The sequence below is a fragment of the Notamacropus eugenii genome, chromosome 3, assembly GCF_028372415.1.
Source record: "Notamacropus eugenii isolate mMacEug1 chromosome 3, mMacEug1.pri_v2, whole genome shotgun sequence".
NCBI classification, from domain to species: Eukaryota; Metazoa; Chordata; class Mammalia; order Diprotodontia; family Macropodidae; genus Notamacropus; species Notamacropus eugenii.
Window position 1 is genome coordinate 93,163,042 of NC_092874.1, and position 26,483 is coordinate 93,189,524.

General features: G+C 38.5%; 2 protein-coding genes across 2 annotated transcripts in view; one reads left to right on the forward strand and one right to left on the reverse strand.

Moving 5' to 3' along the window:
• The window catches only part of ACTR3B (actin related protein 3B), a 206,612-nt gene extending 193,669 nt beyond the window's left edge, over positions 1-12,943 (reverse strand). Inside the window, exon 1 of the mRNA XM_072652143.1 lies at positions 12,795-12,943. Within this exon, the coding sequence (XP_072508244.1) occupies positions 12,795-12,832 (38 nt within the window). The 5' untranslated portion in view covers positions 12,833-12,943. The remainder of the gene's footprint in view (positions 1-12,794) is intronic.
• An 81-nt stretch (positions 12,944-13,024) lies between these two features.
• Positions 13,025-26,483, forward strand: part of XRCC2 (X-ray repair cross complementing 2) — a 36,412-nt gene continuing 22,953 nt past the window's right edge. The window contains exon 1 of the mRNA XM_072652148.1: positions 13,025-13,217. Within this exon, the coding sequence (XP_072508249.1) occupies positions 13,179-13,217 (39 nt within the window). The 5' untranslated portion in view covers positions 13,025-13,178. The remainder of the gene's footprint in view (positions 13,218-26,483) is intronic.

Genomic DNA, 26,483 nt, shown 5'->3' on the forward strand with positions numbered 1-26,483 from the left:
ATGGCTTTACTTAATCATTTTTTTAAATTGAGGATGGGGAGGAGAAATCATTGGAAAGTGAAATTTCTTCCCAGCTTCCCAATCATCTCTCTCAAGATCAGAATTGAAGGGCAGAAATTTTTCCTTAGCTACAAAAAGAGCTGAATATTCTGGAAGGGGAAGGAATGTTAATTACCAGATTTGATTATGAACTGTATCACACAGGCTTTTCCCAAGACTCTTCCGTACAAGGCAATGGGGAAGTCAAGATGGAAAATATCACCCAAGAGCTATCCAGGTTTTAGGACTAATTTGTTGTTGTTTTTCACTTGTTTCTGACTTTCCATGCCTATGAACCTATTTGGGGTTTTCTCAGTAAAAATACTAGGTTAGATGGGTCAGTGGTTAGAGAATTGGGCTTGGAATCAGGAAGACTCATCTTCCTGAGTTCAGTCCTGGCTTCAGACATTTATTAATTATGTGACTCTGGGCAAGTTACTTAACCCTGTTGGTTTCATTTTCCTCATCTGTAAAATCAACTGGAGAAGGAAATAACAAAGCATCCCAGTATCTTTGCCAAGAAAACCCCAAAATGGGGTCTCAAAGAGTGGGACATAACTGAAATGATCACCTTAAATGACCCACTTAAAAAAAATGACAAGATGCCCAATTGGTCAATCTCATAGGTCTTTGAATAAGTATGAATAAGTCTTTTGAAATGTAGTGACAATTGCAGAAAATTTTCCCTGCCTCAGGGCTCTTCTATAAATTAAATTATTAAACTAAAATGAAATTAACAATTTAAATAAATAATTGAAATAAACAAACTGAATAAAGAATTGAAGTATAAAAATAGAACTGCATGTAAGAGTTGGTGCATTTCATCCCACCCCTGAGGAACAAAAGTAAGATTAAGCAGTGACAGAGAAAGGATGTAGGAAACTCAAATGGAGAGAGATCCCCTGAGAAGGCCAGCTCTTTCCCCAACTTTCCCTCCCAATGCCTGTCAACTCACAAATATATAACATAATCTTCTCTTTCATTATCCAAACATTTCCAGTAAACTGAATCTTCCCTCAACCATAAAGAGGTTGGTGATCAACTAGAGGTAAATATACATTTAAATTAAAGCAAAGAGGCAAACTTCTGCTGGAATTTTTTTTACTGGGGGCTCAGGGTAATTGTGACTAAACTCATAACTTTTCATCTAAAATAAATTCCCCCAAAGCTGAAAAGGAGAGAACCACGTGAACTTTAGAGACCATCATATTGCGCACTTCCTCTGGATCTTGCCCCATTTTAAAATAATGTGTTACATAAGAAAGAAAACGATTCAGTAAAATATTTGTTTTTTTAAAACAAATAAACAAGTCCAAAGTCAAGAATGAGATCCAAACCCTCTGATTCCAAATCCAGGATTTTTCAAATTGTTACATTGATTGTTTTTCTCTTTCCTCTGTGTCACATTCCTCTACTTGCCAAACTATTGACATTGGTTTTGATTTTTTCTCTTTGGAATCTTTTCTTTCTTGCCTTCTTCTTTAAAATACAATCAAATAGAAATATTTGTATTGCATTTATAAAAAAAAAATCAACTTTTAAAACAAAATTAAACAGAATACATTAGACAAGAATTCTTTCTGTTTGTTTTTGTAAGGGGAGAGAGTTCTGTCTGAAATAATACCTCCTTTACCTGTATACCATTCATTTGAAAATAATTATTCCCTTACAAGGGGTAGCTAGGTGTCAAAGTGGATAGAGTGCTGGCCCTGGAGTCAGGAAAACTCATCTTCCTGAGTTCAAATCTGGCCTCACATACTTACTAGCAATGTGACCCTGGGCAAGGTACTTAATCCTGTTTGTCTCAGTTTCCTCATATGTAAAAGGAGTTGAAGGAGAAAATGGCAAACCACTTCAGTATCTCTACCAAGAAAACCCCAAATGGGGTCAAGAGAGTTGGACATGACTGAAAAATGACTCAACAACAACAAATTCTCTTATAATATGCCTTAAATTATTATACTGTTATTTAACACTTGTGTGTTTTGTCCCATTAAATACATTAGATGCTCAAATATTTTATAGAATAGAATGCTGGCACTGGAAGAGACAATTCAGTTATACGTAGAATATTCGAGATGAAGGCCTAGCTGTAAGAAAAATCAATAATTTGTTTCTTTGTGGCTGGAATTGTTAGAAATATATCTGTTGGGGTCACAGATTTAAGTCTGGAAAGGACCTTAGAGCCTACTAAGTCCAACTCCTTCATTTTACAAGTGAGGAAACCAATGACCAGAGAAGTTTCATGATTGCTAAGGGTCACTCTCCTAGTAAGAGTCTAAGGTAGTATTTGAATCCAGGTCTGACTGAATATCTCTTCCTTAGGCATGTCTTGCATGAAGAGGTGTCCCTTCTTTCTAAACATGCAAGCAATGCCATTGCATCTTGTCTTCTCAAGAAGATGGCCCCTTCCATCATCCCCACTTTCTCACTAATCTTCAGTCTCTCCCTGTACACTGGCCCTCACTTGATCAGTATATCTCTTCTTGAGAGTAAATGACAGGCCTCAAATATATTGGGGAGTCGGGGGTGTGTACCCCAAGCATTTGAAGACAACCCTCAGCAGAACAGGCAGATGAGAACAATTTGTTCTGACAAATGAAGGCTGCTGAAGCAGGTGCTGTGAGGCACTGAGAGCTTGGTTAGACATTGAAGACACCAAGGTCACACGCTAGTGCCAGTCATCTTGACTTTTTTCTTGCCACTGGTCTGTGATGACTCTGGAAAAGAGAGTGAGACTTACAACTGTGTGCAATTCTGCCTCACCTAAATCCAATTCAAGAATAAATCAAGATACCACCCTGTGATGTCATTGATCCTCTTTGAAAATGAAGGATGAACAACAACAACAATCTCCCTTCTAGTTACAGTCCTATACTACTCTCCTTTTCATGGTTAAACTCTGTATCTAATCAATGCTACCACTTTCTTTCCTATCATTCTCTTCTTAACTCTCTGCAGTCTGACTTCCGACCTCATTATTCAGCTGAAACTACTCTCTCCAGAGTTACCAATGATTTCTTAATTGCCAAGTCTGATGCCCTTTTCTTAGTCCTCATCCTCATGCTTAGCATGGTACCTGGCACAAAGAAGGTACTTTATAAATCTTTGTTGACTTGACTTCCTCATTCCACTGACTGCACTGCCCTATTCTCTAAGCCATAGAGATACCTCTGCCAGAAAGTTCAGTTTATATTCCCAAGCTTATTCTACAGGCCTCAGGCCAGACTCAATAAGGATTAGTTCCCACAAGGGTGAGAGAAGGTAGGAAAACTAAGCAAGTCATCTGCCTCAGTATTAGGAATCTTTTTCCTTTCCTTCTGGATTGACCACCATTGCTACTAGTCCCTCAGTTCCTGTAAATTTTCTGGCTGCTAACACTGTATTGGCCTTTTGAACAAATGCCTTTCACTGCTTCTTCACCTCCTTTGTACAGGTGTCTCCCTTTGAGGTCTGCTTGAACTCTGGACCTTTGTCACATCCCTGATAGCTGAGTTCTCCTGATTTTCCTAATTCCCTGGCTCCTGATCCTCACCGCTGCCTGGATCCTTGAATTTCATTCTGGCTTTTTTGCTTCTGTCTTTGACCTGCTGTTGCCCATTATCTGATGTGACAGATCTAGGCTCTAGCCTCCATTTGGTTTCCAGGAAGAAACCAAAGGCATTGGTTGCTCTGTGCTTCCATTTATTTAGACATGTAATAACCTTAAAGACTCCACCTCCTTGGTCTGTGACTCTGTCATATTCTAGAGGTTGACATTAAGCAGGGGACTGGTAAAAACTCTCCTGGTCTTTCAGGAAGTAGAGAGTGCTTTCTATGGATATTTCTGTATTACAAAACTCCTTTTTCTCATCTAATATTTTTTTTTACTATAAAGGATTTTACATAAGATTTGCCTTGACTTGCTTGGCAAACCTCTCTTAATGTTCCCATGGTTTCTATTTTTTAGACATCCTCTGTGGAAATTGTAAAAGTCTTAGATAGACTTAGAACTGGAAGGGACCAAAAAAGCTATCAAGTCCAAATCCATTTTGCAGTTGAGCAAACTGAGGCTAGAGAAGGTAATAAATTGTTCAAAGTCACAAAGCAATATGAAAAGACTTGGGGTTAAAACCCAGGTCCTCTAATGCAAATCCATTACTTTCTCCATACTGCCTCTCAGTTGAGTTATTTATTGTACATATGACTAGAAATCTTTGAGTAAATGGCGCCCATTTAATAAACTTACTGATTCCATTATATTTTCAAACGAATATCTTTAAGACTCCATCTTGAAATAAAAATGTTATTTCACTAAAGGAATATTAGTGCTTAATTGATTTTTTAAAAAGATTTTTAAATCTTCTCATGATATGGTTCTGATACCTAAGCAGGAAACAACCAAAACAGAGAAAGAAAATTATAGACCAATTTCCATAATGAATATAGATGCAAAAATTTTAAATAAGATATTAGCAAAAAGATTACATCAACTTATCATGAGAACAATACATATGATCAGTTAGGATTTATACCAGGAATGCAGGGCTGGTTCAATATTAGGAAAACTATCAGCATTATTGATCATATGAACAACAAAACTAACAGAAACTATATGATTATCTCAACAGATGCAGAAAAAGTTTTTGAAAAAATACAACACCCATTCCTACTGAAAACACTTGAGAGCATAGGAATAAATGGAGCCTTCCTTAATAAGTAGAATCTACCTAAAACCATCAGCAAGCATTGTAATGGGGATAAGCTAGATGCATTTTCAATAATATAGGGGGTGAAACATTATCACCACTGTTATTCAATATGGTACTAGAAATCTTAGCTTTAGCAATAAGAGAAGAAAAAAGAAATAGAAGGAATTAGAATAGGCAGAGAAAAAACTAAGTTATCACTCTTTGCAGATGATATACTTAGAGAATCCTAGAGAATCAAGTAAAAAAAAAACTACTTGAAATAATAAACAACTTTGGCAAAAGTTGCAGGATACAAAATAAGCCCACATAAATCACCTACATTTCTATATAATACTAACAAAGTCAAACAGCAAGAGATAGAAAGAGAAATTTCATTTAAAGTTACGGTAGACACTATAAAATATTTGGGAGTTTACCTGCCAAAACAAACTCAGGGACTATATGAACACAATTACCAAACACTTTTTGCATAAATAAAGTCATATTTAAATAATTGGGAAAACATCAGTTGCTTGTGGGTGGCCAAGCTAAAGTGATAAAAATGACATATTCTACCTAAATTAATTTACTTATTCAGTGCCATACCAATCAAACTACCAAAAAATTATTTTCTAGAGCTAGAAAAAATAATATCAAAATTCATCTAGAAGAACAAAAGGTCCAGAATATCAAGGGAACTAATGAAAAGAAATGCCAGGCAAGGTGGCCTAACCCTACCAGATCTCAAATTGTATTATAAAGCAGCAATCATCAAAACCACTTGGTACTGGCTAAAAATAAAGGGGCAGATCAGTGGAATAGGTTAGGGACACAAAACACAGTAGTCAATGATTATAACAGTCTACTGTTTGATAAACCCCAGGACCTCAGCTTCTGGGATAAGAACTCACTATTTAACAAAAACTGCTGGAAAAACCGGGAAATAATGTGGCATAAACTGGGCATAGACCAATGCTTGACACCATATACCAGAATAAAGTCCAAATGGGTACATGATTTAGGTATAAAGGCTGTTACTGTAAACAAAGTAGGGGAGGACGGGATAGTGTATCTGTCAGATTTATGGAGAATAGAGAAATTTATGACCAAACGAGAGATAGAGGACATTATGAAATGAAAAATGGATAATTTTGATTACATTATATGGAAAAGTTTTTGCACAAACAAAGCCAATACAACCAAGATTAGGAGGGAAGCAGAAAACTGGAAAAGAATTTTTACAACTAGTATCTGTGATAAAGACCTCATTTCTAAAATATATAGAGAACTGAGTCAAATTTACAAGAATACAAGTCATTCCCCAATTGATAAATGGTCAAAGGATATGAACAGGCAGTTTTCAGAGGAAGAAATTAAAGCTATATATAATCTTATGAAAAAATGCTCTAAATCACCATTGATTAGAGAGATGATAAGTAAAACAACTTTGAGATACCACAACACACCTATCAGATTGGCTAACATGACAAAACAAGAAGATGATAAATGTTGGAGAAGATGTGGGAGAGTTGGAACACTAATTCATTGGTGATAGAGCTACGAGTTGAACCAACCATTCCAGACAGCAATTTGGAACTATGCCCAAAGGGCTATAAAAATGTGCAAACCCTTTGACCCAGTAATACCTCTTCTAGGGCTATATTCCAAAGAGAACATAAAAATGGGGAAAATATTTACAAAAATATTTATAACAGCTCTTTTTGTGATGTCCAAGAACTGGAAATCAAGGGAATACCCATCAATAGGAAAATGGTTGAACAAGTTGTGGTATATGAATGTAATGGAATATTATAGTGCTATAAGAAATGACGAACAGGTAGACTTCAGAAAAATCTGGAAAGATTTATATGAGCTGATGCTGAGTGAAATGAGCAGAACCAAGAGAACATTGTACGCAGTAATAGCCACAGTGTACGAGAACTGTTTTTGATAGACTTAGCCCTTCATAGTAATGCAAGGACCTAAAACATTCCCAAAGGACTCTTGAGGCAAAATGCCATTCACATCCAGAGAAAAGAACTACAGAGTCAGAATGCAGAATGAAGAAGACAATTTTCTATTTTGTTATGTTTCATTGTGTTTTGGTTTTTTTTTTTTCCTCATGGTTTCTCCCATTAATTTTAATTCTTCTATGCAACATGACTAATGTGAAAATGTGTTTAATAAGAATATATGTGTAGAGCCCAAACAAGATTGAATGCCATTTTGGAGAGGGAAGGGGGAAGGAGGGGGAAAATTTAAAATTTATGGAAGTGATTGTTGAAATCTGAAAACAAATAAATTAAAAAAAGATTTTTGCAATATGTATTTTCTTTTGGTCTCCAATACTTTTCTCCTTGTAAGGATGATAACATATTTATCCATTAATATCATCAGCACATAAGAACCATGTTTCTCATTATGATCAATATTCAAATGTGATTGTAAAAATAGGAGGAAAGAAAAAGGATGAACAAAATTGGAAGTCACATTTTGGAGATGTATTGAAGCCTCTATCAAAGGGGAAAAATAATGTTTGGGAAGAAATATTTCTGAGGCATTAAGAAATGGAAGTTGTAAAGGGAACACTGATAGATGACACACCCTAATGCTCCACCCCAACCCACTCCCCCCCACCCCCGACCCCAACCCCAAGAAAAAACAGACCAAGTCACTACTGTTCATTCATTGCTTCCATTTCTCTCCTTAATGATTTCGTGACCCTGAGCACATTACTTCTGTTTGCCTCAGTTTCCTCCTCTATAAACTGGGAATAATAATAATAGCATCTTCCTCCCAAAATAAGGATCAAAAGAGATACTAACTGTAAAGCATTGAGACCAACTCCTAGGACATAGTAAGTACTAGCTATTATTATTATTGTTAATGTCATATTTCTACTGGAAATGGCAATCCTGTTGCACAAATTTCAGGCTTTTAAACTCCACATTGCCATCTGCCCAATGAAAATGCTTACTTTGGCACTTTAACAACCCAAAATAGAATAAATAAATTCAAAGCAATTCTGTCTCAGAGTCAAGCATACATAACTTATGGCACTAAAACCTAGAGGAATGGTTTCTACCTTTTTTCAAGTAGGAGGATTCCTTTTATAAAGTCAAAATATTTTGTATATCCTTATATGGTAGTAGTTGTACAACTGGAATCTATATTTTGAGTATCTATAGTATTGAGACTGAGAAAAATTTTAATGACAAAATGACTGTTGTGCATATGGACTTGAGGAACCCCTGCAGTAACTCTTACACACTCTGGGGGTCCAGAAACACTTACCTAAAGGGTTCAGATATTCCACCAGAACATACAGAAATGTTATTCCTACCTAACTTTGTGGCTAGAGCATGGCTTACATGCAGGGGAATATAGTGAGATAAGGCAGGTATATATGAAGGAGCTGTAGAAGAAGGCCCTTCAAGCCACAAGTGTAGATTTTAGGTGGTAAATAATAGGGAGTCACATTAAAGAGTTTTTAAAAAGTGGAATGATATGATAAGATCTGTGTATATGCAAGATGAAAAGGGCTGCCTGGTTCACAGTGAGTTGCTGGTCACAGAAGGTCTTTCAGCTAGGACTGAAAGATACTTATGAGAGATGTAGAGGGGGTTTACTCATGCTTTAGGCAGAGCTTGGACTAAATGCCCTTGAAGGATTCTTCCAGCTCTAGGATTTCATGAGACTCTCTATAAAAGAATATGTATATATTTTACGTACATATTTTTTTCAAAAACAAAAGTAGCATATATATTTCTCAAAAAAACAAAGTGACATCACTTTACAGCTACATATTTATTTCATAATGAACTTTTAGACTGATTATAACTAAGTACTAAAATATAAAGAGTCTTGACAACAAGAGTATAGGGCCTGCTCTTATATTATTCACTCATATTATGTCATCATCACAATTCTATCAACGTTGGAAATGACTTGGTTTCATCCTGCAAGGTAGATATTATTATTACTATGTGTTTCATTCAAGGATGAACATTAATTGAACTTTAGAGGTTTTATTATCTACTTTATTAACAATCAAGTAAAAAGAAGCATAAAGTGACCAACAAAAAGTATTCAAGGAATGAGGATACTAGCTCCCTGAGCAGACTGCCAAGTGCTAAATATATGTGACCTATCCAATAAAGATACTCAGGCTACATCCAATATGCATGTTGTCTCTTCCACCACACAGTGAATTCTTTGAGAGGAAGGTTTTGTCTTTTACTTGTCTTTCTGATGGGGTGCTTGGACCCTAATTCTAAAATCACATTTTTCTTTAAAAATCACCATCCCAGATAGTTTCTCTCCTGCTCAAGGACAGCCTGCCCCAGTAACAACCATTATCTCCCTTCCTGATACAGAAGCCAGCTGCACTTATAGAATTTATTATTCTGAACCAGCTGTGTACTGGCTGAACTGACTGTGTACTGGGTCATAACAACATTTACTGCTCACTGACCAATCATATGTATCCTAGACTTAGACGTACATATACTCCCTTACATTTATCTTGTCTAACAAGACATTAATAAGAGCATCCTGGTATTCCTTACTTAATCCTGAGCCCTAGCTGACTTAGTGACATTTCAGGTCTAAAAACCACACCTTCATGTAGCCCCCCTTGGGGCTATTTTCCAATGCACTCTGGGTAAAATAACTGTGTAACATGCATCAAAAGTGCATGTTCCTTTAAGAACTGCCACTCCTTAAATACTCCCATATCCCATCCTGAACTACCTAATTAGCATATTTGGCATATGTTTTACTATGGAATATCCTATATAAATTTTACCCGTATCCCTCTAAGGTTGCTAGTTCCCTAAGAACTCTTGCCTGCTGAAAAGCATAATAAATCTTTACCATCTTGACTTCAACAATGCTTGAGTCTGAATTCTTTTCCAGATAGCCCATGCAGGAAACTCCAGTCTTGGAGTTCCTGTATCCCTATCTCTCCAGTCCTCATCCTTTGTATCCCCCAGTGCATATAGCATCATACTTGGCACATTGTAAGGGCTAGTAATGTTTTTTGGCTGACTGATAAGTTTGCCAACATGCAGGCAGTCATATGCCCTTCCATGGGGTGGTGCTTATGCTATGTTTTTATCTCCTTCCCCAAATCATAATATGTGGCCATGGGCTTTTATTACTCTATCCCTCTTTCCCCCTATCAATGTCTAATGCATGCATATCAACAAAGTGAATATTTAAGCTTCTTTTCTGTTTGCTGGAAGCATTTGCAGAGTAAGGGGTTAATGAGCTGTGATATGTGAAGAGGAAACTGAAATGAGAAAAGCACAAAATTGGATTTACACCAGAAACAACAAGAAAACAAACCACTGTTTATATCATGATACATTTTTTTTTAGAAGAGCAGACTTTTAAATTTTGTGGGTTCAGAATCATAGAATCTCAGGAGCTGGAAAGAATCTCAGAGGGCATCAAATCTAACCTGTACCTAAATAAGAACCTTTTCTAGGACATACACAGGAAATGCTTATCCAAGCTTGGCTTGAGTCATCCTTACATTAATCAATCAACCAAAAAACACAAACACTTATTAGGTGTTTGGTATAGTGCTAGGCCCTGGGGATGCTGGGGAAGCCCTCAAAGAGCTTACTGTCTACCAAGATTCTCAAATAATTTGATACAGGAAGTATATATATTTTTTTAAATTCAAGATAATGGGAGGGGAACTTACAATTGGGAGAATGGTTTAAATATCTTTGGGTAACAGTTTTAGTTGGTTTGGAGAAGGGAAAGACTGGATGTTGGGAGATCATACAGGAGTCTAGTGCAAAAGTTCAAATAAGAGATAATGAGAGCAAAATAAGGAAATGGTTTTGTGAGTGGAGAGAAGTGAATAGATATTGTGGAGGTAGGTTCAACAAGACTTGGCATAGGACAGGAAGGATATGGAAGGGTGATGAAAAGGGAAAAACCAAAGATGATTCCAAGTTTGCAAACCTGGGTGACCAAAAAGACAGCAATGCCCTGAACAAAAACGAGAATGAAAGGGTACATATATTATAGAAAGATGTGCATGAAATAATGAAGAGCAAAATGAGAACCAAAAGAACACTGTATACAATAACAGCAATGTTGTTTTAAGACCTACTTTTAGCAACTAAGTCATTTTGACTATTATAGATACCCAAGTTAAGGACATATGAAGGAAGATGCTGTTTGCTTCCAGAGAAAGAACTGATAGAAGGATGTATAGTATGATTTTGCAACACGTGCACACACACACACAAATACACACATTGCGTCTAAATGGTAGCCATCTCTGAGGATGGAAGGAAAAGGAGGAGACAAAAAGAAAGTTACTGTTTCACTGATAACACACAGGAGACACTGGAGTTTTTGGTCTCCGGCCTCTCACAGGTTCACTCTTGATCTGGTCAGTCAGGCAGACAGCTTCAGAGTGGTTAATAATAAGTTTTATTCTAATCTAGTCCTCTCAAATGGTTGCTAGGAGTATGAGCTCCTACAGCATTTCCTAATCACTCTTCTTGCAGGGGCCGGTGAGAAGAGGGGCAACTACCCCTGCATCTAGATGGGGTCAATCAAGACAGGCACACATGTGTACTCCCCTAAATCCCTTCAAGCCTCAATAGGGGCCAGTTGAGGCAGGTACATAGATTCCTCAATGCATTAACCATGGTTTCTCCCCATATGGGTTTTTCCTCATTCACTGACCAATGTCCACATGCTTTTATAGAACAATCAAAGAAGGCATCTTGCCAACATTAAGCTCACAGGTTAACTTTAGCAATATTGTCATTCTGTGCAAGCATAGTAAATATCAATTATGTCACTCCTATATCTCATGGCACAGCCTCAGTAGGACTGTCTGTCACTATGATTCTAAGAACTACTATCTAGGATCCTTGAGAGGATTCTAGGAGTTATTATCTAACACCTGGAAACTAGACATTCCCATGGGCATGGATCCTGAGAAACTAAAAGGGAAACAAAATCCTCCTTACATACAGTTATATGACTTTATTATATATTTAAAAGGAAAAGCAAGTTGTATATAACAGGTCTGCAGGTTCATGTGCAATCCTCTTTTTTTCCTATTCTATTATGGAAATGCTTGTTCTTTTTCCTTAAGTTCAGAATAAAAAATTTTTAAAAGGAGGAACTCCCTCAGTTTCCTCTTTGTAGCCCTAGCTTTTTACACAGAAGAAGTGCTCAAGAGATTCATTTTTTAAAAAATGGTGATGTTTGGAAGTCAAGTATGTGGCAAATACTTTGGGTTGAGATGTCTTTGGGATACAGTAGAGATGTTTATCAGACAATACATAATACTGGATTGGAGTTTAGGAGAGGTTACTATAAGACTAAAGATATTTAGACTTAGGAGTCATCACTGGAGATGACAACTGGACCAATAAGAGCTGATGAAATTACCCATTATGTTCACTTGCATAAGGATAGCAGAGCATCTAAGACAGAGCTATGGAGGTGGTTGAAATGTGTGAGAGGATACTTAGTGGGTCAGAGGAAGATGATTTAACAAAGGAAACTCGGAAGAACATTGGTGCAACAGGTGCCAAGAGACTTTAGAGCGTTTTAAGAGAAGAGGGGTGGTCTTCAGTCAAAAGCTGAAAAGATAACTTCGAGCCAAACTCTTCAGGAACTGAACAGAGGATAAGACATATGTATCACATATGGTAGATCCTTAATAAATATTTATTGAACGAATGAAGACAAATAGCACTGGATGACTGACTGGGGGAAAGGGAAGTGGAAAAAGCATCAAACTCGAAGCTGTCTCCGATAGGCTAGGCACAAATGTCTGCAACTGAGTTTAAAAAGCCCATTACACCAAGCCCCTAGTTCTCAATTAATCAAGCACCTGCACCTCTTTTTTCCCCCATGTTACTCTGAAAGCTGAAGGTATGCTACATTGTATATTTATTTCTATTTTTGTCCGGATGTGGAAGGAAATTTTATCAATTTGTAATATAAATATGTAATATATATGTATAGTTTTGAAAAAAGTAACCATTAAACATATGCATATACAATTACATACTAAAAATGGAGAAGAAAAAGACCTACTTATTTATGGAGTGTATGTTAAGTGGTAAACATTCCATAAAGTTCCTCGTCTTATTCAATAAACATTAGTTGATCTTGAGGATGAAAAAAGGAAACAGTATCGCCGTCTGTGTCAGTTTCTCTCCCCGGGAGACCTAAGAGAGTCCAGACGTCAGACTGGGGGGGGTGGGGGGGGCAGAAGGCAGCGAGGCCGGCGTGGGGCGGAGAGGAGACCCGGGCTCCGAAAACACGCGTGCGCAGAACTCCTCCCTCGGGCCTGACTCTGCGCAGTGCGCATGCTCGCCGGAGGGCTGCTGCGCTTCCCAGGGCTCGCCAGCCCGGGAATCATTAGATGGCGCGGAAGGAGGGAAAGTTGACTCTCGGGTCTCTAGAGCCGCAGGGGCGATGAGCGGTGACTTCCGGAGGGCGGAGTCTGGGACGGAGGTGAGCCCCGGAGCGTTTTTTTTAAGGGTGGTGAAAGAAGGTTAAAATCCGGGGTGACTCGCGGTCCTCCGGGAACCTCTTCAGCCAGGGTCGCCTGGGTCAATTCCCAGCCGCGAGGCACCTTGGGAGGGACCTGCGGGGGGGGGGGGGGGCGGGGGCGGAGGTGGTGGCCCCTCCTAGGGGAGCCTCCGAGTGGGAGGGGCTGCTACACCCTTCCTCCCTCCTCCTCTCCCCTTCCAGTCACACCCCTCCCCCCTCGCTGCGGTCCCGCCCCCTTCCCCTTTCTTTTCTCTGCCCCGCCCCCTCCTCTTCTGCTTCTCCTTTCCTCTTCTCTCTCCCCTGCTCTCCCTTCCCTTTCTCCATCTAAGCTTCCCGCCTGGGGACTGCCGCTGCTCGTGCCATCCCGGTGCCACCACCCAGCTCTGAATACACGTAGATGGAAATAGGGCGCGAGTGTGGCCAGGAGCAGGGAGGAGTGCCTTGGCACACATGATGAGGACTTGCGGGGTACCAGCGCTCTGTGCCGGAGGCGGTGGGGAACAGAAAGAGGAATGCTCCAGTTCGCAGACATGTCACAGGATCCTTCATTGGGAGCCGGAGGGAATGATAGAAAACCACTGAGCTCCACCCCCTGCTTGTACCCATGAAGAAACCTAGTCTGGGTCAGGTTTTGGACACTGCTGTCCTGGTGTGTGCCCTATCCACAAGTCTGTATTCATCCTTCATTAATGATTAAGGACCTTCACGCCACTTCTTAGGTGCTAGGACATCGCTGACCCAAGGGAGCTTACAGTCTAGTAGCTAGGCGGTAAGACTAACACATAAGTAACTGGAATGCCAGTTGTGTGATAGAAAGGTAGGACAGGTTTTGAAAAAAGTGACATGCAAATGAAGATTGCCTTAAATTAAAGTGATCCAGAAAAGTTTCATGGAAAAGACTGCAGCTCCCAATCTTACACTTGAAGGGGAGGATTTTGATTGGAAGAGATGGAGGGGCGAGTAAGACACAGCCCCACCCCTCAAAGAGTTTACAGGGAAACATTTACTCAGCACTTTTCTGCTCATACAAATCATAATTTGGCATACTCAACTTTTCCGTTCCCTCAACCCCTTCTTTTTTTCCCAAAATTTATTCATGTTTTCAGTATTTGCTTCCATAAGTTCTAAATTTTCTCCCCCTCTCTCCCCAAGATGGCATATGTAGTTTTATATGGGCTCTTCATATACATTCCTATTAAACGCGTCATGTTTCCTAGAAGAATTATAGTGAATGGGAGAAACCATGGAAAAAACAAAACATAAGGAGAAAATAAGCTGCTTCATTCATGTGACTCCATGTTCTCCTCTCTGATAGGCCTTTTGTCACACAGCTCTTTGGACCTGCACGTTAGTTTCTGACCTCTAACCTGTCCATTCTAGGTCACAACTCTTATCACCTAGGACTATGGACAACAACTTCCTTACTTCCCACAGTCATGTGATTCCATGTTCTCCTCTCTGATAGGCCTTTTGTCACACAGCTCTTTGGACCTGCTCATTAGTTTCTGACCTCTAACTTGTCCATGCTAGGTCATAACCCTCATCACCTAGGAATGTGGACAACAGAACTTTCTTACTTCCCACACACTCCATAGTTCTTTCTCTGGATGTGGATGGCATTTTGCAACATGAGTCCTTTGGAGATGTTTTAGGTCCTTGCATTGCTGAGAAGAAGTCTATCAAAAACAGTTTTCATACACTGTGGCTGTTACTGTGTATAATGTTCTCCTGTCAACACTTTGTATCGTCAAGGCAATATTCATAGCACTGGTGGTGACTATGAATATGCTGGCATAGTTCTCAATTGCAAAGTATAACAGACTCTCCATATAGAAGGTAGAAAAAAAATTATTCAGACACCAGAAAGCCAAATCTCAGAACCAGAAAGCAAAATCAGTCATAGTAACCAAGAAGTCAATAAACATCACTGCATGGGGCAAAGCCATTCCCAACCCTCGATGCCCCCTGTTGGGATGTTCCTGCAAACTAACACAAGCCTAAAGTGTCTGCCTGCTTGTGTCCTTCCCAGCTCTGACTAGCCTAACCAACTTCCTCCCAGCTCTGCTCTACCTTTCCTGTTCCACCTATTCAGCAAGCTCCTCCCACCACATGTGACTTAGTCTTCCATGTGATTTAATGGGCCTGTTAATGAATGGGGAAAATTTTCCCATTTCACCCTTACTCTCTATCATTTATCAAAAGGTGTGAAGCAGGGTTGGATAACTTTGAGGTTTTAAACTTCAGAGAATTAAGTTTAATTGAACAGTCATTAAGTACAAAGGAAAATGTAGGAAGGAGATGGATGGAAGTGTTGATAGCTTCCCTCTTGCCTCTAGAATAAAACCCAAATACTCATCTTGGTGTTTTAAAAGCCTTCCGAATCTAGCTTCCATCAGCATTTCCAGTTGTGTTCATTTTATTTTTGATTCACTCTGTCAATTCTAATCAAACAGGCTTGCTAACTGCTCTCTCTACATGATGTTTCATCTTGCCTTTGTGCCTTTGCCAAAGTCTTTGCCCATATCTGGAACAAATTCCCTTCTCCCTTCCACCAAATAGGATTTCTAGCCTCCTTCAGAATAGAACTGATGTGATGTTTGAGATTTTTCCTGATTCTTTTCAGTGATTTGCACTCTCTTCCTCTTGAAATTACTTTATATAGCTTTATATTTACTTATTTTTGTATTTGCTGTATCTTGTGTCCACTTCTCCCTCCAACTCCTTGAGCATGAGAGCTTTTTACTTTTTTCTTTGTATTCCAAGTGCCTAGCACAATATCTTGCACAAAATTGGTATTTCATAAAATGTGTGTTAAATTGAATTTATGGAGGAGGTGGCAACTGAGCTAGACCTTGAAAAGGAGAGTGGTATGGAGCCCAGAGGTCCAGGCTTGGGTGAGGTATTTTAGGAAGCAGGAGTAGCATAAGCACATAGACAAAGGCTGAACGTGCAAAGTTTATAGAGAGAATGAACAGTAGGCCATGAACCATACGGCTCAAGTAGTTGGAGGTAAAATTTGAAAGGTAAGTAGGGCTCAGACTTTCAAGTAGCCTTGAGTGTTGACCTAAAATAGTGTGCAAGCGGAGAGATTTATTCAGTGGAAAGACCTGAAGGAATTTAGAGGTTATTTGATACGTAGTAAGGAGCCATTGAAAGTGTTTGAGCAGATGAGTCATATGATCAGCATCCTGTGAATTGGTGAAATTTCACCTTATCTTAGCAAGTTCCAGGCTCTGCTTCCAGGACTGGAGATGCCTGCAATGCATGTACCCTTTGTGCTTCACCTATCCAACTCCAGCTTCTCTCTATAGAGAATTATATTAGAATATCAGCTTCCTAAGGTTTCTTTGCTTGTTTGTTGTTGTATCCTTATCTAGCCCTAAACATGGTGCCTAGTACATAGTAAACACAATATAAATGTTAGTTATTTTTATTGTTATAAAGGAGAAGTGGAAAAAGCTTCTTAAAGAAAGTAGAACTTAAGGTGAGATTTGAAGGAATCAAGGAAAACTAGGAGGTGAAAATGATCAGAAAGAGTGTTCCAGGCAAGGAGCACAGCCAATGGAAATGGGGTCTTTGAGAAATAGCAAGGATGCTGATCAACATTAGTCAGTGAGCTGTCATTTATTAAGAGCTTACTATGTGGCAGGTACTGTTTTAAGCAGTGGGGATTCAAAGAAAGGCAAGAACACATTGTTTAGCCTAATAAAGCTTACATTCTAAGGGTGGGGGGATGGGGATGACAACATGCAAATAATTACATATATACTAGGAGACCAGGGAAATCAGGATGTGGAGGTCATTCCAGACATGAAAAAGCCAGTGTAGTGTGCCTTGTTTGTGGAATAGCAAGGAGGCCATTGTCAGTAGATTGTGTGGTACATGGAAGGGACTAAGGTATAGAAAGATTGAAAAGATAGGAAGGGGCCAGATGATGAAGGGTTTTCAAAGCCAGAGGATTTTGTCATTAGTCCTGGAGGCAGTAGTAAGCCACTGGTGTTTGTTGAATAAGGGGATGTCATGGTCAGACTTGCACTTTAGGAAGATCATATTGATACTGAGTAAAGAGTGTGGTTGTTGTCCTTCGTTCTCAAAGAGGACCAAAATGACATCACCATGATAAACTGAAGTTTCAGTGTGTCTAACTGTGACTGATCATACCAGTATGAACTCAGAATGCTCTCCCACAGATTGGACACACACAGTCTGTGGGAACATTTGGGGTGGATACTCCAAATTTGCACATCCTACGTTTACTTGGTGCTGTCTCAATTCTGCTTTGCTCACAGAGCACAGTACCTTTTTTGATGTGGGCACGCCATGCTGAGCAGTCCTGTGCCAGTGTCTCCCATATCACACAATCAAATCCAAAGTTCTTGAGAGAGATCTTGAGAGTTTTCTTGTTGTATCCCTTCTTCTGACCACCATGTGATAGCCTGCCCCATGTGAGTTCTCCATAAAATAGTCTTTTCGGCAAGCATACATTTTACTTTGAACAATGTGGCCAGCCCATCAGAGTTGCACTCTCTGAAGCATAGTTTGAATGCTTGGCAGTTTAGTTCGAGTATGGATGTCAGTGTCTGGTACTCTGTCCTGCCAGGTGATCTTCAGAATCTTCCTAATACAGTTCAAATGGAAACATTTTAGTTTTGGCATTGGTAGACTATCCATGTTTCACAGGCATACAACAATGAGGTCAGCACAGTGGCTCTGTAAACCTTCAGTTTGGTAGTCAGTCTAATATCTCTTCTCTCCCATACTTTTCTTCGGAGCCTCGCAAACACTGAGCTAGCTCTGGCAGTGTGCATATCAACCTGATTGTCAATGTGTACATCCCTGGAAAGTGCACTACCAAGTTAAGTGAACTTATCCACAGCATTCAAAACTTCTCCATTTGTTGTAACCAGTGGTTTCACGTATGGATGGTGTGGTGGTGACTGATGGAGCACCTGTGTTTTCTTGGTGTTAATTGTTAGGCCAAAATTAGCACAGGTAGCACAGAATTGATCCATGCTTTGTTGCACCTCAGTTTCAGAGGCTGCATTGAGTGCACAATCATCTGCAAGCAGAAAATCATGCACCAACACTCCCTCCACTTTGGTCTTGGTTTGTAACCTTTTCAAATTGAAGAATTTACCATCAGTACAGTAGCTGACCTTGATGCCATGTTCATCCTCATTGAAAGTGTTTGACAACACAGCTGAAAACATCATGCTAAAAAGCATGGGAGCAAGCACACAACTTTGTTTCACTCCATTGGTGACTTGGAAAGAGTGTACTAGAGGAGTGAAAAACTTGAGTCAGGGAACAACTAGAAGTCCAGGGGTGAGGTGAGGAGGGTCTGGACCAGGTTGGTGGCAATGTCAGAAGAGAGAAGGAGGTATATACAAACAATCTGAAGGTAGAATCAACAGGCCTTGGTAAAAGATTGAATATGGGGGATGAGGAAGAGTGAAGCACCTAGGTTGCCAGCCTGGGTGACTGGAAAGGGTGGTAGTGCCCTAGACAGTAGGAGGGAAAGTAGGAAGAAAAAGGGATATCTCTCTCTCACACACACACACAGATACTCCAGTGGCTCCTTATTACCTTCAGGATCAGATATAACCTGGGCTTCTTCCTGCCTTTCCAGGATTCTTGAACTTTACTCTTCTCCATATATTCCTAAGTCCAGTGACTGGCTTCCTTGCACAGTACATTCTTATCTCTCAGATCTGCCTATTTTCACTGGCTGTTCTCAGTGTTTGGCTTGCCTTTCTTTCCTCATCTCCACTTCCTGGTTTCCTTGACTTCCTTCAAGACTCAGCTAAAATCTCATTTTTTGTAAGAAGTCTTTCCCAGTCCCCTTTAATCTAGCACCTTCTTTGCAATTTATACTCTTAGTTGCCTAGGGCACTGAACTATTAAGTGAATTGCCCAGGGTCATGAGGCCAGTACTAAATTTCTGGTACATTTTGGATTAAATTGGAATTTTGTGGGTTGGTCTAGGAAGGAACCGTCCAGTATAACATTTTTCCAAGGAGAAAATGCATGTAGAGCTCCAAACAATCACTTACAAACAAACTTTTGGAAGAGAGCCCTTTTGTAAGCCAAGCATAACTGTACTTAATTAAAGATTGAGTTAGAGCTCGGCAAAAGTGTAACTCAACTATCTTTTCCTCACCATTTGCCCCTCATGAAATTGGGCTAATTGGATTTGCTTTCAATTTCTCTTAATTTCATCTGTGCCCTCCTAGCTACATTTTCTTTCTTTTACTCTATAACCCTCCTCAAAGCAGCTGCTCTCCATTCACTGAAGCTTCATGTTTTTCTTTTCTTCTTTGCCCCTTCTTTTTTACCTCAGAAATTTTAAAGCTATAAATTTTTAAAGCTTAAAGCTATATTCTTTGTCTTTTCTCCATTTCTTTACATTTTTATCCTTAGCTGTCTTCTTTAACTTCTCAAGGATAAAGTGACTCTTCTTCTGGTCAAAATCCTCAGAAAAAAATCTTCCTTTTGATGCTGCTGCTCCCTTAAACTGTTGTCCCATCTTTCTCTTCCCTCTCACAGTTACATTTCTAGAAGGCATAATCTATACTAATGGTGTCTGCTTTCTCTTTATCTACCCAATCCTTAACCCTCATCATTTCTGATTTCTCAGCCATCCATCCTTTTCAAGGTCACTGATGACCTCCAAATTGCCAAGTTCAGTGGGTTTTTCTCAGTCATCTATCTTGACCTTCTGCAGTACCTGAAACTAACAACCCCTTCTTGATACCATCTTCTCCAATGTTGGCACTGTTTTGTACTCTTCAGATAGCCTCCTTTTAAACTCATTTGATATTTTCTATTCCTAGCCCCCCTGATTGTGGGCAGCCTCAGGCTTATCCTCAGCCTTCTTTTTATATGCTTTCCCTTGGCAGTTTTGTTTTCTGCTGTGTAATTATTACCTCTAAGCAGATTGCCTGTAGCTTCACCCATTATTTTCCTCCTGAGTCTAACTCATATTTGTTTGCTAGGCATTTCCACCAAGATGCCTTAACAGAACCTTAAATTCAACACATCCAAAATTGCATCTGTCCTTCTTCTCAGTTTCCTTATTTCTGTTGATGGCACCATAATCCTCCTAATCATCCAGGTTCACAACTTTCTCTTTCCCCCAATCTCTAATTAGTTGTCAAATCCTGTCAGTTATTTTTCTGAAATATCTCTCATATCTGCCCCCTACATTTCATTCCCACTTCCACTACCCTAATTTAAACCATCATCATCTCTCATCTGGACTATTAGAATAGCTTCCTAATCGATCTTTTGCCTCTAGTCTACTTCATCCTTGATAGATGTGCCAAAGTAATCTAATGCACAGGTCTGATTGTGTTACTTCCTAATGCGTATAGGATAAAATACAAATTTCTTTTCTTGACATTTACAGCCAGCTCTTTACACTATGGCTCCAGCTTGCTTTTCCACCTATATCTCATAATATTTTCCTGTGTCCACATAATAGTTCATTCAGTCAGACTGGACAGTTAGTCATTCCCTGGTCTCCTCTTGCCCCTTTCTGCCTCTGTGTATTTGCACAACTTGTTTTTTAAGCCTGAATAGACTTCTTCCATATGTCTGCTTGTTAAAAATCATCTTCCTCCAAGTGCAGGCTCAGATGTTGCCTTCTCTCATGGACCAGCTGGTAAATGTTCACTTTTTCCCCAATCTCATGCCTCTCTGACCTCTACTGTGTACGTATTTTCTAACAGTTATTTTACTCAGTCAGAATTTCTTAAGTGCTTACTATGTGCCAAGCCCTGTTCTAAATAGTATAGATACAAAGAAAAAAATAAAAGTGATTCTGCCTTTAAGAAACTTAAATTTCTGTTTATGTACAAGTGTTTCCCTCTACTAAATTTTAAGCTCTTTGAGGGAAGGGCCTTTGCTGTTTTTAATTTTCATAACCATACTCCATATCATAGTATTCAGAACAGATTAGGTGTTTAATAAATGCTGAATTAAATAGTCCAAATATTTAGAGACTTGGGCAAAAAAAGAAAGAGAAAATAATTTACATATACTAAAACACTAGAAATTGGTGAAAAGGTTGGGTTTCTTTGTCTCCTTAAATTAGCTCATTAAATTATTACTATTAAACTTGATTCAGTTTATTTTGAGAAATCCCACTTGGAGATTATATAGAAGGATATCAGAAATCATAAAAGATTCTATCAGTGCAATATATTTACTTTAAAATTTTACTCCTTGGAATTCCAACCTCATTAGATACTATTTAAAGCCCAAAATAGCTTGTTGAAATCATCTCCTTCCAAGTTCAGTCTCAGGTGTTGCCTTCTCTTATGTCTCTCCTGGGTCTCATGCCTCTCTGACTTTTGGCTTTTAAAATTAAATTTTCATTTAAAATAGCATCTTAGTTATTTTTAATTCTCTTATCAGCCTGAATGATAGAGACTAGCCAACAAAATATTTATTACTTGCTTTAAGCCCTGTCGTGAAGTAGTAGGTAATATCCTTAGTGGTGATAACAGTACACTGGCATCTATTACCTAAATCTGTAAGGAGCCTTAGAAGTCATTTAGACCATTAATATTCAAAATGTAAGCTGTGACCTGACCCCAGGGTTTGTGTGGTCAGCACATTGCAGGTAGGAAAAGGAGTTAGATCCTACCCTCCCCATAATAACCAATCAGTAGGGTTTGTCTCAACCAAAATCATGCCTTTGTGAATTAAGGATACGTCCTTTAGGGAAGTTAGAGCCTAATTTTAGTCTGACACCCCAGAGTTTACACTAGGAAAATTCCTGCCTGCTCCCCCAGCTAAGCATACCCATCTCTGTTCCTTTGCATCCCAGATGACTACACCAGATGTACTTTGAAGGGTTAGCTCCACATTCAGAGACAGACATCAGTGAATTGCAGCCCAGTTACCAAGGTCTGTAACATTTGTGTCATCTGCAGTTCTTCATTTTCTCTCAGTCCACTTATCCAGACAATTGCCAGATCTTGACATTTCTTCTTTCACATCTCATTCTTCTCTGCTCATGCAGACACCACTCTGATTCAGGTCCTCCTCACCACATACCTGGAATGTTGCAATAGTTTCCTCCTAATTAGTTTTCCTGATTCGGTTTTCTCCTCTCTCTAACCATTTTCCACATTGTTGTCAAAGTAGTTTTCCTAAAGTGTCATGTCACTCCCCTGCTCAATAAATTCCAGTGGCTCCCTATTGACTTTGAGATCAAATTGTTTTTCATCATCTCATTTTTAAAAAATTTATATTTTTGGGTAAGTATTATGATGTACTGAATAGTACATGTATGTAACTTATAAATAAGTAAATAAATACTTATTGGGAAGGTATGCTTAAAATATTTTTTACCACTAGAGATAAGTGTCTGAGACTAGATTTGAATTCAGGTCTTTCTGACTCCAGGCCCAGCATTCTATGCACTATATCATCTAGCTACCTTACTTCTCTTGAAATAAGTGTTTTGCAAAAAAATAAATAAATATTTAGAATAGTATACTTTATATATGTGAAAATTTGTGGTTTTAAAATGTGTCTTCTGAAAATATCAACATAGATTAAGTTCAAAACAAAATATAATGTGGAAAAATTGGTGATATATACCTATTGAAGTTTGCAAATTAATTGCACAAAATAAAATGATTAAATTTATTGATTGCACAATTAACCCTACAACTTTTTACATCTTTAAAAAAATCTTTTAATATTCAATATGGCCTCTTGTGGCATTTTTTTTTTTTACACAATTTGGCATTGAGTTCACAAGATTTTGACAAATTGCTTTATTCTTTATTATGGAAACCACATAATACACTGGATATTAAATTGGCAAACATTTTCCAAGTCTGGCCTTGATTATAACCCATAGCTTTTCCATGGGACTTAAATGAGTTCCCAGGCTATAAAACCATGTTTATCTTCATCTCTTGGGTAAATTCTTCCTTTTTCATGATATGTGGCACAGTGCAAGGCTCTGTTAGGCTGTTCGATCTTCATTAGAGAATTGTTCTGGAGCAATTCTGCTTCTTATCATTATGTTTGTCAGAGTTCATCATTCCCTCAATGGCGATTAAACCTCTAGCCCAATTACAAGTAAAACAAATGCTAAAAATATTTTATGGGTAGATGCTTTATAGTCTTATGAACATACTCAGACTTTACAGACTCACCTGGACTTCTTCTGACACTAATTTTGATATTATCTTGAATGAAACAGTTTCATTAGTAAAAATTACCTTTTTCCAATCTTCAGGATCCCTTTCTATTATTTTGTCTATGACCAATATGTTTTCTCTATAACAATGATGAACACTTGTTGGATTTTTTCTTTACTGGTCTTCTCACTGTTCTTCCAACTTTAAGAAGCCTTTACCGCATTCTAGATATTGTTGTCTAGTTGTTCAGTCATGTCTGACTCTTTGTGATCCCATGTACCATAGCATGCTAGCCCCTTCTATCCTCCACCATCTCTTGAAGTTTGTCCAAGTTCATGTTCATTATTTCCATGACGTTATCTGTTCATCTCATCCTCCACTCTCTCCTTTTCCTTTTGCCTTCAGTCTTTCCTAGCATCAATATCTTTTCCAAAGAGTTCTATCTTCTTATGTGATCAAAGTATTTAAAATTCAATATTTGATCTTCCAGTGAATAGCCTGAATTAATTTAAGTATTGACTGATTTGATCACCTTTCTATCCTCAGGACTCTAAAAAGTCTTCTCCAGCAAGACAATTCGAAAGCATCAGTTCTTCAGTGCTCAGCTTTCCTTATAGTCCAACTCTCACAGTGTACATTACTATTGGAAAAAACTGTAGCTTTGACTATATGGACCTTTGTTGGCAAGGTGATGTCTCTGCTTTTTAGTATGCTGTCTAGATTTGCCATAGCTTTCCTTCCAAGGAAAGTGTTTTAATTTCATGGCTGCGTTTGCCATCTTCAGTGATCATTGAGCCCAGGAATATAAAATCTAACACTGCTTCCATTTCTTCTCCCTCTCTTTGCCATGTTGGGACCAGTTGCCAAGATCTTAGGTTTGGTTTTTTTTTAATGTTAAGCTTCAAGCCACTTTATAATCTTTTCTTTCACCCTCTTCAAGAGGATAGTTATATATAGTTTTATATATCTATAGAGAGAGAGAGAGAGAGAGAGTTAAGTATCTGAGACCGGATTTGGACTCCAGTCTTCCTGACTTCTGGCCCAGCACTCTATCCCCATGCCACCTAGATGCCCCATTCACAACCATACAACATCACTAATAGAGTATTGGTATTAAAAAGGTGGGCCTTTGGCTTTTTGGTTTTTTTAATCTAATTTTTTATTACATTTTAAGTTCCAAACTGTCTCCCTCCCTTCCTTCCCAGCCCACGCTAGAAAAGGCCATCATTTGATACAGGTACATGCATGTACACACACACATGCACAAAACCATGCAATGCATACTTCTGTTTATCAGTTCTTTCTCTGGAGGTGGATAGCGTCTTCTTTCATGGGTCCTTTGTAGTGGATTTGAGTTTTTATAATCCTCAGAATAACTTCGCATCCACAGTTATTTTTCAAACAATATAACTGTTAGTGTATACAACATTCTCTTGGTGCTGCTCATTTCACTCTTCATTATTTCGTGCAAGTCTTTCCATGTTTTTCTAAAATCAACCTAATCATCATTTCTTACAGCACAGTAGTATTCCATAATAATCATATGCCACCACTTATTTAGCCATTCCTCAATTAATGGGCATTCCCTCAATTTCCAGTTCTTTGCCACCACAAAGAGAGCTGTTGTACATGATGTTGTATGGCCTGAGGGCAAGTGCAGTTCAGAACCAAGGCTGCAGTGAAGTTGCACAATGCAACATGAGCAAGCACTGCCAGAAACACGTTGGATTCATTACCCGTTTGATTTTGAATTGATTTTAGGTTGTTGTGTGTTCAGAAACCTTTCACTGTTGCCAAATGTTTTGCCGCCTCCCACATTCAGTTATGCAACCCCATATGAAGTCACTACCCACATTTTAAGAAATGGTATTTTAGAACCTATAGGTTCTTTACCTTTTATTCTAATCACCATGGGAAATGACATAATTGGTAGACCTAGTGCTATTCCTGTGTCAAAGGATAGACACAGTTTTATAACTCTTTGAATATAATTCCAGATTGCTCTCCAAAATGGTTAGATCAGTTCACACTTCCACAAACAGTGACCCAATTTTTCCACATCACCTTCAACATTTATCATTTTCTTCTTCTGTCATTTTAGCAAATCTGATAGATGTGAAATGGTACTTCAGAGTTGTTTTAATTTGCATTTCTCTAATCAATAATGATATAAAGCATTTTTCCTATGACTATATATTGCTTGGATTTCTTCATCAAAAAACTGCCTGTTCATTCCTTTAACTATCAGTTGGGGAATGACTCATATTCTTATCAGTTTGACAAAGTTCCCTATATATTTGAAATATGAGACCTTCATCCAAGAAACTATTATTCCCCACCTCAAATTTTTGCTTTCCTGTTAATTTTGCCACATTTGTTTTATTTGTACAAAACTTTTTTAATGTAATCAAAATTATTCATTTTACATCTCACAATGCTCTCTTGTTTATTCATAAATTCTTCTCTTATCCATAAGTTTGATAGGTAATTTGTTCCATGTTCCTCTAATTTACTTATGATATCTCCCTTTCTATCCAGGTCAGTGTATCCATTTTGATCTGATTTTGGTAAATGGTGTAAAATACTGATTTATACCCAGTTTCTGCCAGACTACTTACCAATTTTCCCACCAGTTTTTTGTTAAGTAGTGAGTTCATATCCTGAAAGCTTAAATCTTTATATTTGTCAAATGCAACATTACTAAAATATTTTACAATTGTGTATCACTGATGGTAGATCACTGATCTACCTATTTCTTAGGCAGTGCCTTTGTTTCAGGGAAAAAGTTCGTTCTGGTAACTGGTTAAAAGAGGCTTGTAGTTTTTCAGAGGCAAATCCACTGCCCTTCTGCTTCTTAATTCTGAGCCCAATTCATTTCTCATTTAGTCTCTAATACACACACACACGAGTGATGGGTAAGTTACAATTAGATTGTCCATCTAATAATATGTAATAATCTATATATAGGAATACATCTAGGAATGTCAAAAAGTAATTGGTTTTTTCTGTGTGTCCAAACTGAAATCCCTCTTCTCCTTCGAATCTGTGGTTGTTCTCTTCAATG